The 14,196-nt window shown below is 35.6% G+C and overlaps 3 protein-coding genes across 3 annotated transcripts; 1 reads left to right on the top strand and 2 right to left on the bottom strand.

The window, feature by feature from the left end:
- Window positions 1-2,346: 2,346 nt before the first annotated feature.
- On the bottom strand, window positions 2,347-6,268 carry LOC107187122 (activin receptor type-2A). Its single transcript, XM_015575131.1, has 10 exons — window positions 5,614-6,268; window positions 4,759-4,772; window positions 4,599-4,709; window positions 4,331-4,508; window positions 4,087-4,226; window positions 3,593-3,972; window positions 3,330-3,516; window positions 3,056-3,193; window positions 2,839-2,970; window positions 2,347-2,717 (listed from the first exon to the last, which is right to left on the bottom strand). The coding sequence occupies exons 1-10, from the start codon at window positions 5,660-5,662 to the stop codon at window positions 2,532-2,534; spliced, it is 1,515 nt and encodes a 504-aa protein (XP_015430617.1). The 5' UTR covers window positions 5,663-6,268; the 3' UTR covers window positions 2,347-2,531.
- Window positions 6,269-7,963: 1,695 nt separating this feature from the next.
- Window positions 7,964-11,025, top strand: LOC107187206 (proliferation-associated protein 2G4). Its single transcript, XM_015575236.1, has 7 exons — window positions 7,964-8,113; window positions 8,684-8,918; window positions 9,019-9,181; window positions 9,269-9,448; window positions 9,529-9,777; window positions 9,857-10,003; window positions 10,072-11,025. The coding sequence occupies exons 1-7, from the start codon at window positions 8,029-8,031 to the stop codon at window positions 10,174-10,176; spliced, it is 1,164 nt and encodes a 387-aa protein (XP_015430722.1). The 5' UTR covers window positions 7,964-8,028; the 3' UTR covers window positions 10,177-11,025.
- A 1,226-nt stretch (window positions 11,026-12,251) lies between these two features.
- Window positions 12,252-13,970, bottom strand: LOC107187215 (NEDD8-activating enzyme E1 catalytic subunit). The gene is made up of 4 exons (XM_015575250.1): window positions 13,556-13,970; window positions 13,104-13,464; window positions 12,688-13,017; window positions 12,252-12,614 (listed from the first exon to the last, which is right to left on the bottom strand). Exons 1-4 carry the CDS (start codon window positions 13,804-13,806, stop codon window positions 12,252-12,254), a joined length of 1,305 nt encoding a protein of 434 aa, XP_015430736.1. The 5' UTR covers window positions 13,807-13,970.
- Window positions 13,971-14,196: the final 226 nt, after the last annotated feature.

Raw genomic sequence — 14,196 nt, forward strand, 5'->3', positions numbered from 1 at the left:
TGTAACGCTTAATCCGCACAATTATTATCACAGCTTATAGTCCAATTATAACATACTGAATTACATTAAACTAATTTAGAATTGTAAAGTCCATTTTGTCGAGTATTCGTAAAGAAAGGTTTGTTGGCTATTTTAGTTCTAATCGAGGCAACTCGGAGCAAGTAAAAGACATCCATGTATTTAAAAATTGACTCACTGAAACCATAATTTCAATATATCTGGGTTATTCGAAACGTGCATCTTGAATGGCCATTCCTTTTTTTGTTTTTGTCACTATCAAATTTAACCCAGAGAAAATTTTACATTACATACTTCAGAGTATCATTGTTTGATGAAAATTTAAATTCCAAGTATTCCACTGCTGAATCACACAGAATCAAAAATTTTCAAAAGTCTATTAGTTACTAATACAATATTGAAAGGTCAATTAGTCGTATTTTTTCCTGAGTAACATTGCCACAAGTTAACAATTGATTGCAGTATTATCAAATACTATTTAAACTTATCCAGTCTGGTTATGCAGTCTTTAATGTAAACAAGTTGGATGGAGATTAAAAACAGATGTAAAATTCTGATCTTTAGAAAGAGTATTGTCTGAATGCAAATCATTAAATTATTCAACACTTTAACCAATATTTATTAATTTAATGAATATAAAGTTACTCCCGTTACTCCACTTTTTTACACGTACACTAATTAAAACTAAGAACAAAAATTAAAGCATGTTAGTTCAAATGTATGTATATGAAGAAAGCATTCTTTTTGATCAAGCCTTTGATATCTCGTAACATTTATGTGAACTGTAGAAAGTCGGTTCAAGCAAGATGCTCCGCTTCTTTAAATATTAAAACATAAATAATATATAATAATTACGTATTCAAGACCTTACATGTCCATTGTATGTACACTGGATGCAAACAAGACTCACTTCGAAGCTAGGTCATGTGTATACGAACTAAAAAATTCCGATGTTTGACAAAACTGTATAATTATACAAAGAAACTACCACAATCGAAGCAAAGTATAAAAGGAAGACTTACTTACTTTGCTTAATCAAATTTAATCCATGAACATAAACGTTGCATGAATTTTGATTATTCAATGCATTTTTGTATAGCGTGTAATATGTAAAATCAAGAGAAAAAGTTACTAAATATACTAGAAGTCACATACATACATACATATACAGAGTGGTAGACTAAATATTGCCATATTAATGTTTTCGAAACTATGAGAGTGAAAGAAAACAGAAATTTTTGTATATTAAAAAGAGTTTATCTACTTAAAAAGGCATGTATATTAAGCAATATCTGAATATTAAAAAATGAAATTATACTTCCGTATTAGATATTCTGTAAATTTATATGAATTTAATTTAAATAAAGGTGTATTCATCTCACGAGGTTTTTTGGTTGGACGTATTATAAAGTAAAATAAAGTTCAGGGAGTCAATCATCCGCGAAGTAAATTGGTCATCTTAAATATCGTACCTATATTACAAAAATGCAAAATAATCATAGTTAGCTCGGTTATTTCGTGCGAAATCCTAATAAATTCCTCATGGCTTCCAATCAGTTAACTCGACTGTTCCTACCAGGTACTTTGTATAAGGTTGTTGAGTCATCTTTTCTTTTTTTTTTTTTTATAACAATTCACATACGATACCACTTTACAGATAAAACTCAATTATTGAAATTCACTTGGCTAGTGTTTCTTTTCTTATCCATCTTGTTATCTCAGAACAAACATTGCATGGTTGCTTTACATCAATGAGGAATGTGACCGCCGACCATCCCATATTAAAAACAAAAATTTGTACATTCGAAGCTTAGCAGTATATACTTCATTTCATGCAGTAAAAGAGAAAGAAAAAAGACAAACTACAACGTTCGCATTAATCAGTCATACTGCATGCACAAAAAAAGTATTTTTAACCGCGTTGTACGGCTTACAGTTAAACAAGATTCATATGTGCGAAACATGAATATTTTAAGAGATTAAGAAACTTCGGAATCTCTGGTAATCAAATTGCCTTTCACACCAATAACCCAATTCATGAATGATTATACATTCGTATGATTCGATTCTCCATACATTATTAACTAAAAAGGTTATGTAACGTATTACAAATTAAATAATTTTGCATGGTTACAAAATTTAAAAAATGTTAGTGATTCATACGAAAATACTCTACACATGAACGAGATACACTAACATGTTAAAACATCCAAATAATGTCGAATAAATAACAGTAATTAAGAAAAAAAAACTGTTATTGTAAAAGTATTTTCACTCGATTTTTCGTTATCTAATCCACAAACACAGTAAAATGATCATGATCCCTCGCGTTAGTTCGAAAAATAAAATACTTATTTAAAAAAAGGAATAGAATGAAAAAAATATAATAATTATCGCGGCATGACATGCAGTATTTCGACATTCCTCATTGATGTATGTATATGATAAAAATGTTTTTATGATACAGAAAATGGTTGTGCAATGTAACTAAAGCTATAATACACGTAGTTTAACTACATACTAGATTCCTTAGTGGTGATAGTCTCGTTGGTATTATCAACTCTTATTAATGTCGACGAATGTAAAACAAGCGTCCTACTCAACGTAGCAACTCTTTCCATTACACAAGAAGCTGAAAGACGAGCTTCAGCATCGTGATCCCAACACTCTTCCATTGTATCACATATCGATTGAAGTCCCTAAGATTGTGACAGACAAGTTCATTGAGATCACGTGTGTTTATTAACACACGTGAATCGAATAAGCCTTATAATAAAAATACAGTAAATTTTATAGATGTATCGAAAAGAATTTACTTACAGGATGTTTACACCATGTTTCTAAAATGAGTGGCCTTTCTTTCTTGTGCACAACACTTTCTTGCATATCCTCCAACGTCGGATGAAGACCCACCTCATCCTCGAATGGTAATCTGTATTCTCCAATTGGTCCCTGATAGTAAATAAAACTAACATAATAAACCGATCGATAATATAAATATTAAATGTTTAAGAACATGAAAGAAATGAAAATTTACATCTTGTACAGTACATCGTGAAGCCAGCTCCCAAAGCACTAGCCCACAAGCGTACATGTCGATTCGTAGAAACGAGTCTCTCGTAAAATTAATTGCACCTTCTAAGACTTCTGGTGCCATGTACCTTCTTGTTCCAACCTGAATGCAATGATGTGGAAAATAAATAATGTTTAACACAGTACAGAATACTATCTTAGGTATCCTTAATAAGAAAAAGCAATGTAAAATCACAGTTGAGATTTTCTAATATATTTAAAGTGTGTGATAAACATACCTGTCCATGTGTGTCACCACAAGGCTTCCCAGGATGAAATATCAGTGCTAATCCAAAATCTGCTATGCAGGCACTCATGTCGACTTTAAGCAGAACATTTTTTGACTTAAAATCTCTGTGAGCCACAGCAGGCTTGTAACCGTCTGCTTTGTTGGCTGGAATCTCTTCGTGTAGATGCATCAGACCTCTGACCAAAATAATAATGACCTCGTAGTAAGAAACATTTATACGACATTTGCGAAGTATGCTTCAAGATTATATACCTTGCCATGGACTCTGCTATTCTGCACATCTCGGGCCACGTGACAACATTTGCTTTCAAATAATCGCATAACGAGCCTTTCTCATGGTAAGCAGTGATTAACCAGAACTCTGCTTGTAAATTGTCCCCCCGTTTCTCAACGCCTATGAAACGTAATATATCTTCGTGATCCATGTGAGCAAGCTTGAAGATTTCTTGTTCGGTCTGCCAAGACTGCTTGTCCTGTATAGGGAACACCTTGACAGCGACGATTTCGTTTTTCAATTGCGCCTTCCAGACTGCTCCGAAACGGCCTCGAGCTTTGATCTCCAGCAGCTGTATAGGACGTAGCCCCAAATTGGGAGATGGTTGCGGCAATGGAAGAGGTTCCAAGGTCGGTACCTGTGAAATTTACTTTGTTAGAATATTGTACGTCACGTGCAGTTGGTAGTACCACACCAAAAACAAAACAATAACGTTTAGTAATTTGATATTATGTACATATGTCTTCCAAACCTCGTTGAAATATCCCAACTTCCTACGTCGATAGCACCAATACAAAAATGGTAAAATAATAGCAAGGAGGAGCATGGGTATGGATACTGATAAAACAAGCGTGATTATTTGTTGTTCTGTGTTTGGAACGGGTTCTGATTCTGAAAGAAAACTCATATTTAATAATACAGAAAAAATATAGATCGTACAGATTTATCGCGCAAGAATTTCATTTATCTTAAAGCAATTTTACATAAACGCATACCATGTGGAACAGAAGATTGGATAGGTTTGGAGGAGGATGTTGGATGGGGGTCCCATGTGAAATTCTGATTACACATGTTACCATCGCAGCAACAGAAGAATAGTTCCTTCTTTCTTTCTGCACTGTTCTCGATGCAATGTGGCCTGTCATAACAGTCATTACTATCAAGAAAACATCCCTGCAATTCACAATAGTATTACTTCAAGGTCCAAAGTAATTATTTAAAGAATAAGTACCATAAATGGATAAACACTAAACTATATTGTACCTTCAATTTAATTATAGACTTTTTGGTAATGTTGTCAATTTGCCACAAGACATAACAGTGGTTCCTTTTGCCTGGATCATGCGGGCCACATTCTTCTCTTCCTGAGCATTTCTGGGGGGGGGGTGTGGGGGGGGGGTGTTGTTTTTTTTTTTTTTTTTTATCCTAAAGTAGGTCCTGAAAATTATAATTGTTTATAATCTTTTGGTATTTGACAATAACATATATAATGTACAGAAAATTCAGAATAGTATACACAATTATGTTCCAAATACATATACAATGATTTAATGAGCATACCAAATTATACTCAATGCCAAAGACATATAAGGTTGGACAAACTAAAAAATTTTCACTTAAAGAATGGAAATTAAAGAAATTGTTGATTCCTCTATTAAATGTTTCATTACCTCAAAAACAAAACAAAACAAAACAAAACAAAACAAAACAAAACAAAACCTTCGTCTTGAAATAGTTCTTTTGTTCCATTATGTTTTATTTATTCTTCATTCTTCTTACTCAATAAATGCTGTCAATTTATAATGTACTCATTGCAGAAGCCAAACTGTTCAATGTCATTTTTTATAAACTTTTCAACGTTATTCACAGTATTGGTTACACGATTGTTTGTAAGTATTTTACATGTCACAATATAAAACATACATTTGAACTATTCAGGTTGTGTAATGTTTTATGATATATTGATATCTAACAAATATCGTTAACATCAAAACGTTTTCCACTAGGTAGTTTCTCATCCGTCGAGTTAATCAATTTATAGTTCCCGAGAGTCTCGTGTCTTATTTATACAGTCTGACGAAGCGCGTTTGTAAACAGAGAGGTGAATATCGATAACATGGATCGGCCAGGATTTAGTGACAATTTGAAATACATTAAGCAAAGAGACGGCCCGACGGCACCCCGTGATCACCGGGGGAAGAGATCGAGGCGGAACGTGTAATTTGCGTCGCGGACGCAAGTCTCGTCGAACGGGGAAGATAATGGTGCATACAATTACCTAACAGTCCTAGGACGAGATATGGCAGTATCGTCGCATATGCGGGCATCGTGAATGGCTCGTGAAAAGCATACCAGAGGAATTTCAAAGTCTAACAATAAGCGCACAGTGCTCGCGAAAGATGCGGCTAAAGCGCCGGACTTTGGTGCGCAAGGTCCGGGGTTCCCGCTTGGCCCTTACATCTGGCTTCTTTTCTACGTGATCTGCACCATCGCGTATCCCCCGCCACCCTCTACTCGTCCCTTCTCGCCCAGCTCAGGGCTCACGGGCGAATTAAAGGAAGAAAAACAAAAAACAAATGAAGATAGGCAACTAAAGGAATCGAGTCTATTAGCTATTGAGCAAATTGTTGTAATTCAGACACATCTCTTTTCCTCTCCCCCTCTCACGTTGCTGCAGGAACGCGGACACCATGGATCTAAATATGTCATTTTTCACTGTTTGGATACTGCGATTCCGATCACTTATGAAACAGCCAAGGGAACGGGAACGAACGACGAACTGAATAGAAGATTTACACGCGAACGTAGGGCGAAACGCGTTACGATAAGATTGACCAAAATCATCCGCAATCAGCCGAACTGAGCCGAACTACGCGATTCGTGAACGTACGTGCCAGACGCACGAGAAGATTGATCATGAACTGATGAATCGCGATAGACCAACCGCGAACCAGCGCAAATGAAAATTATTGTATTTGTATCTCGCGTATCGTAAAAAAATATCAAGAGCAGGACAAATGAAACTGTATTCTTTTTTTTCTCTTATTTAGTAGGAATGACAATGCAAGATTTTAACTGATATCTATATCGATATATATATATATATATATATATATATATTATGTTTATAAGAGCAGGGTTACTATGCATAATGTAACGGGTCACTGTATGCCCACTGTTGACATAGGAAATCTCTTAGGTCTGATCACTGTCTTCTGAAACTCACTGTTTCGTTTTTTTAAATATTTTACAACAATAAGATAAGAATAAGAACGTGAAAATTGTTTTCTACCCCACACCGACAACCATTGTCAACTCGAGCTCGAGATGCATCGGCCGAAACGGGAGCTCTCTTGGCTCTCTCTTATGCAATGGTAGTCAATGGTACGTAATTATAAATATAGAAAAACCGTGCATATCAGAATTATGTATTGTTTCCGAAGCTGTTACATTGTTTGTTCAGTCCTTCTGAATCAATGTTGTATACAAACAGTTGTCACTTGTGCCTTTTTAATTAAGGTTTCATTTCTTGGTACATGAACATACATATGTACATACAATCGGGAATTAGGTCAAATAGATTTTATGGCGCCATCTACGGCAAAACGTTCAAGCTACTAGTCAATCAGTATCATTTTTTTGCCGTTAGGTGACTCTACTCTGTAATTTTGTCAGAAGTCTGTCAAGGAACCCTCGGAGCATGCACAAGAGACCCCGTGTGTGTGAGTAAGTGGGGTCATAGAACCCCCGGTGGAGACGATTCGGACCCCGCGCGGTCAGAACGTGGGGTCATAGAACCCCCGGTGGGGACGACTGGGAGCCCGTGTGGTGAGACCGTGGGGTCATAGAACCCCGCAGGGGGACGCCAGAGACCCCGTCTGGTAAGAACGTGGGGTCATAGAACCCCCGGAGCATGTACAAGGGACCCCGTGTGTGTGTGTGAGATGTACCAGGAAAATAAGTGGTGTAGGGGAAGGGCCTTTTACTACTTGGTATCGAGAATTACTGAAATTTATGCCAAATTAACATTAGGTTTAACATTTATTTCAGTACTAGAAATAAACTTTGCCAAATGGTAGAAAGCCCTTTTCTTACGCCACGATTTCCCTCAGTGGAAGCAGAGTTTGCTCGCGAGGGTACAATTCTCTCAATTCGATTGAGAATAGCACCAAGTGATCAAAAGTCACGTGTTATCGCCATGTTCTTGATTGTATATGTATATGGCAGTGCATGCGCTGTATGTAACATTTTTGAGGCGTTATTTTCGCCAACTGACGCTACTGGTTATACCTAGAGGCACCATAATAATTATTGTAGGGTCTCTAGTTTCTTTACTACATTTGTCATTAGATATTACATGTTAAATGAAATACCAATTAAAAACTTCATAACCAACAACTGTGCCGATTTACACTATCATTACAGGGGAGAAGTACACCACAAACCATTTAAAAACATTTTTAATCGAAACCAGTGTGGTTATTTTATACTTTTTCAAAATATTCCGGAAGTCATTGCATATCACGATATAAGAGGGAACTCTCAATTTGTATGGTAATTCTGGGTTCGTCGAAGTGGGGTGAATAACTATTTCGACCGTCGTCATTCGAGACGGTCAGTAGCGCTGACTGTTACAGGAAGCAACTGCAAAGGAGGTTCAAGTCACGTGATCGTAACATAGTGTGCTGAAGACATGGCGGACAAAGAGGATACTGAGAAGACCATCGCCGAAGACTTGGTTGTCACCAAGTATAAAATGGCCGGCGAGATCGTAAATCGTAAGAAAACGACTTAACGTTCTCTAATGAAGCGCAGGAAACAAACGCAAAATTATCTCGTAGAACCACGGGTCCTGTAATGTTGTTTTTTTCCGGCTGGCCATATGGAATGTGGCGCGCTAATGCCGGGCTTCCTTACCATGTGGGATGGAGTAGTATTGACTATTACAATTCAATAACTCATCGATAACCTGCGTCTTCCATGTTTTCGCTAACGATGGATCGAATAGAAATTATTTATGTTTTTCCATTTAGTTCAAGCATCTCGTCTACTAATTCTTCTGTAATCGGAGATCAACATTTTCACTTATGACCATAACTTATTCGTCTTCTCGAATTCTGATTTTTTTTTTCATTTCCATCAAAATATTAGTCGTTGAAGAATCCCTGGAACACCTTCACATTCTTAATGTTATTATTCGTTTGCGTTCATTTTTATCATGGCTACAACAATTACAAATCGTTTTAACTGTGCTTTAAATAATTTTTTGTACATTTTTTACTCTGATCATACCGATTTGATCATAGATTCATTGTTTATTACTATAATGTTATTACTTGTTATTTCAGGAGTATTAAGGCAAGTTTTAGATAAATGTGTTATTGGAGCATCTGTAAGAGACATTTGTGAGTATGGAGACAAATTGTTACTAGAAGAAACCAGTAAGGTTTTTAAGAAGGAGAAAGAATTGAAGAAGGGAATCGCTTTTCCTACATGTATATCAGTTAATAATTGCATTTGTCACTTCTCACCAATTGCAAGTGAAGCAGATCTCATACTCAAAGATGAGGACATGGTAAAAGTGTAAGTTTATTCTTTAATAGTACATATATTTACCTATTGTAACCTTATAAATAAAATGTTTTGTTTGTTATCAAAAGGCTTATCAATTTGATATTTTCAGAGATCTTGGTGCACATATCGATGGCTTCATAGCTGTTGTCGCGCACACTATTATTATAGGTTCTACATCGGCAAGAAAAGTAACTGGTAGAAAAGCAGATGTAGTGTTAGCTGCACATTATGCATCTCAAGCTGCATTAAGGCTTCTAAAGCCAGGTACAGAGGTAAGTCTCATGTATTTTACACACGGTGGATATTAATATATTAACAGTACCAACTATTCTCTATATAATTATATCCCTTACTTTTAGACTTATACAATAACAGGCACGGTAGAAAAAATTTGTGAAGCATATAAATGTAAGCCAATTGAGGGAATGTTGAGTCATCAGTTGAAACAATTCAAGATAGACGGTGAAAAAACTATAATTCAAAATCCTAATGATGCGCAGAAAAAGGAACACGAAAAATATACTCTTGAAACTCACGAGGTATTTAATATAGCTATCGGAGAATTGTTTCAAACAATGGAAACATTTGTGTGTGATATACTTGCATGTATTTGTATCAGGTATATGCTATGGACGTACTGGTTAGCACTGGTGAAGGTGTAGGCAGAGAACAAGATACTCGTGTGACTATATTTAAAAAAACAGAGGAAACATATCAGCTGAAACTGAAGGCATCCCGCATGTTTTACTCTGAAGTTACTCACAAACACGGTTTGATGCCGTTTAATTTGCGTACTTTCGAAGACGAGAAGAAAGCAAAGATGGCTGTGGTGGAATGCGTGAGTCATAGGCTGATTGAACCATTCCATGTAAGTTTCTGTCAAATACAATTTTTTTTTTTTCTTAACTTAATTCCAGTATTTAACATCTACTTTTTAATTATTTCAGGTGCTGTATGAAAAGCCAAATGAATTCGCTGCACAGTTCAAATTTACAGTACTGTTAATGCCTAATGGACCACATAAAATTACAGGGCTCCCCTTTGATCTTGACACTTTCCAATCTGATTGTGTTGTTGAAGACCAAGAATTGAAGGTGAGAGTTATACAGTGTTTTCTTTAATTTCCTGACCGATTTTCTTATTAATTGGTTCTTTTTCTCAGACTCTCTTGTGCACTTCGGCAAATCCGAAATCCGCAAAGAAGAAGAAAAAGAAGGCCGAGAAGTCTGTAGCTGAAGTGGCAATGGAAGTCGACGCCAAGGCCTAACACAACCATTTTAGCGTTCATTATGACGTCTTAACATCGTGCACTTTATGTTACTTCCTGTTTAACAGCTTCAGAGCAGAAACTACGCACTATTCGACATTACTATATACCTTGGTACCTGTTCCATCATTGGAGCACGTCATTTGCAAATTCTGACCCTTCCTGGTTGTATTACCCATATGACACTCGAAGATCATTATTTTCCGTGTTATACACAAAATATTTGAGTCAGTTGAAAAAGTGTCAAGCTTTCTGCCCTGTAAGAATCGGATCTAACGACACATTATGCCGTCACTTATTCACTCTTACGTTTTTATACCCGGAATATCTTTTAATGGACCATGGTATTATTATACACTGAACGATGATTATTCATAAGACATTTTGCAACTGATGTATTACATATTTCAAGCATGTGAACTTGTTTCGCAGCATAATGGTCGGTTTTATGACTGTGTTGTGCGAGCTAGATCGACCGAGCCAGAAAGTGAATCGCACGTGCATACTGTTTCTTTCGTGGAAGAAACAACAATAAAGTACGATTTTTATTTCGTAAATATTATTGGATTCTAACAAAAGTATATTACGTTGAATAATGTCCAATCTGAAATTTTAGTTACATTAAAAAGAAGTAACCGACGAGAATTATTGCTAACCGCTGTTTTCTAATGCACTGTCAAATTGTGGCATTCGCTCCACTCTATTCACTTTGACACTGTTGCTAGTTGTGCACTAGCTGCTTTTGAGTTCATTTAAAAAGAAAAAAGATAACATCTAATGTCGAATTGTACAATTGGAATAACAATGTCCACCATTCGAATTCCGTATAAATAATGAAATGCCAATGGATTCACGGAGTATTTCGTTGCAAAAAATTTCCCAACCGTCAGAAAATATTTTAATCCATTCGATTCAGCTCCGCGCAAATTTTATTGCGCACTTGAGTGAAAAGCAAAAAAAACAGAATCTAAGAATAGAGGTGTTCTTTGGGAGTAATCGACTTGCCGAGGTAAAAGGTGAAAATTATGAAATATTATAACAATGTAATGATAGTTTTGTATGAGGAGGATAGATAATGTATCTGTTATAGATATTTTTTCTACTCAAGTTGTGCATATGTCGAATGTTACCGAGTGTGCTTGTAAAACAAAAGATGTCTTAGTCCATCGTGCACTGTCCTTCATTTGCCCTAATTCGAGTATCGCCTCATTCTATTTGATACAATATGACAGATGTATTTACTAAATATGGAAAAAAGATGGACCTGTGTATCTTTCTTTGTAGAATTTTTCAGGAAATACAGTTACTGGCGAGAATTAACGATTAAAATTAAAGATGTTTTCTTTGCATAGAGATCATAAACCAAGTATCTAAATACATTGCAAAACGAGGACTGTGCACATAGTTCATACTTAACAATTAAATTTAATAGGGTGATATGAGATTGTTATTAAAAAATTAATGACAAGCTAACAAGTATAGATTTTGACACATGCATATTTCTTTTTTTGTTTCTCTCTGTCAGGGTTTTCACATATTGATGCATAATCTGTAAGGTACTGTCTACTTCTGAAGGTATAGAAAACACTTTGATTAAAAGTTCTGATTGAACAAGATAGAATTTTATGGATTATGACTTATTAAGTTTTCTATGCTATATGATCTCCAATGAAAGCGAAAACGAAGCATCAGAATTATCGAAACGTATTCGCAGTCGTGTCTTTATTATAAATGCAACAGGTATGTTATATAAACTAACATAGTTTTAATATCCGCTTCTGTTATATTTAGGGATAGGCAAAGTAATTAGTGCTACTTAAAAAAAAATAGCAATACCAGTTTATTACTGAAATTTTAAGGAGTAAATTAATATTAAAATAATGTTACCGTGTGATATCGTCGAACACAATACCACATCGAAGACTCCTTGATTTTGCTGAATGAATTCTTGTCTCGAAAAGATTTTTTAAACCAAACAAAAAAACTGATTAAATACTGTAAATACACGATGACATTTGTAGCCAGAAATTCTTGAACAAAATGAAGTTTTATGATCCAAAGGTATTTAACTTAAACTACACAAATATCAATTTTATTACAATTGCATTAGGCGTCGTGATGTCGGCAACGTTAATCTCGCTACCATTTCTTAGTCCGAGATCGACTAAAGTTTTCGTTAAGTTCTCACGTGTTTTCTCCTCGATACTCGCTACAGTTTGCATATACAATGTTTTATGTTTACCATCCATATAGGTGGTAAGACCTGGATTTTTCATTTGCAAGTCAGATCTTTCGCAAAGAACCTCTATCAAATCTTTCAGTTTGAATTTAGGATTGCTAATCTCAATTTCTTTTGGAATTTGGCTACATGCAACACAGTCTTCTTTTTTCTCTGCTTCGTAAGTGTATGTATAGATACCATCCAAGTCATTGAGCACCTTTAAGAAGAAAATTATTTTCAAATTGTATTGCAGAATTTAAATCTGTATTATCGAGTTTATATATAATTACCATATAATTATTCAGGGAGGCACTGCAACTACTAGCAAGCTTGAATGCTTCTGTAGCACAAGTTGCTGCAATAACAGCATTTGTTGATGCAACAGCAGGTATAATATTTTTAACTACTCCCTGAACCAGTCTGTACGTTAAACCTTTTATACCAAATTGTGTTGCCCTTTCAATGGACTTTTCATAAATCCAATTTACATGCTGAGGATCATCACCATCTATTGGGCAATCAAATGGATTTTCCTTTGGCCACTGAATTACTTTCACATACTCTATACAATGCTCTGGTAAACGTGGAGTGTTTGCTATTGTACACAACGGGTACGTGACCTAGATTTAAGAACAATCAAAATGAAAATAAGGAATGTTGTCTCATGAAACGATAATTAATATACAGAAACCCGTATACTATTCACCTGAGGAGGATACAAATCTAAGGTGCACTCGATACAAGCAGTGAGACCAGGCAAAATTACCCTCACATTTCCTTTAAAACCCTCTGTTCCTCCATCGATCATTGGTATAACGCTAGATCTATCCAATTCTCCATTTTCATAGACTAAAAGGGACAGTAGCATACCATTAATCCATCTTCTTGCAATTATGGAATCCAAGCCACAAACTATTATATGAAATTGCCTGTAAAACTCTTCATCTTTGTCTTGTATTTTGCAACAGTGTGGCATGACCATACATCCTGGAATTCTGGTATTTACAAACCGTGCAGCTACTTCGGCTTTCGACGAGCCGATATCTTTACGGCGAAAGAGAAACTGCCTGTTGATATTAATTTCACAACGTTCCATTAACTTCGATAACTTCTAGACATTTATTTAGTTTAATTTATCGAATGTTATTGTTGTCATACCGGTTAAGGTTGGACAGTTCGATTGTGTCCATGTCGATAACATGAATCTGTCTGAATCCCATCAACGCTAAATCCTTAAGCAACTCGCATCCTAAACCGCCGGCACCGATAACAAGGATCTTACAGTTTTCTAATAAAAATTGCAATGTCTCCGAGGACGGCTCAAAATCCGGTCTGCAAAAAGGACCAGATCTCTCTAATAATTTTCGCAGATTGCTCCATCGTCTGTGAGTATGGTCGGAGCCCATCATTGGACTATTGTTACTTTACGAAATTACGATCACGTTATAAATTATAATAAATATATTTCAACAGGACATTATTTACACTCCTTGTATAAAATAACCTATTCGTACGTGACAATCGGTGCGTTTATTGTTTGCGATATCCCAACACGGTAGCGACACCAAACCGACGTTTCTGGGCACATACAAAATAGCGACGCGACAGTGACGTTTATAATCTATAGTCTATAGTCTATATACTCTATACTCTATATGAAGCAGCAGTAGCTACATAGTCTCGCAGTTTATGATTCTTGTCCTTTTTTTTTTTGAACTGTTTTGGTTTTTTTGAAAGTAAGATACACATATAAACGTATTTCGATCAGTGATTCTATGCTCACAGAAACATTCGTATTG

The sequence above is a fragment of the Dufourea novaeangliae genome, unplaced genomic scaffold (genome assembly GCF_001272555.1).
Source record: "Dufourea novaeangliae isolate 0120121106 unplaced genomic scaffold, ASM127255v1 scaffold99, whole genome shotgun sequence".
Classification (NCBI taxonomy): Eukaryota; Metazoa; Arthropoda; class Insecta; order Hymenoptera; family Halictidae; genus Dufourea; species Dufourea novaeangliae.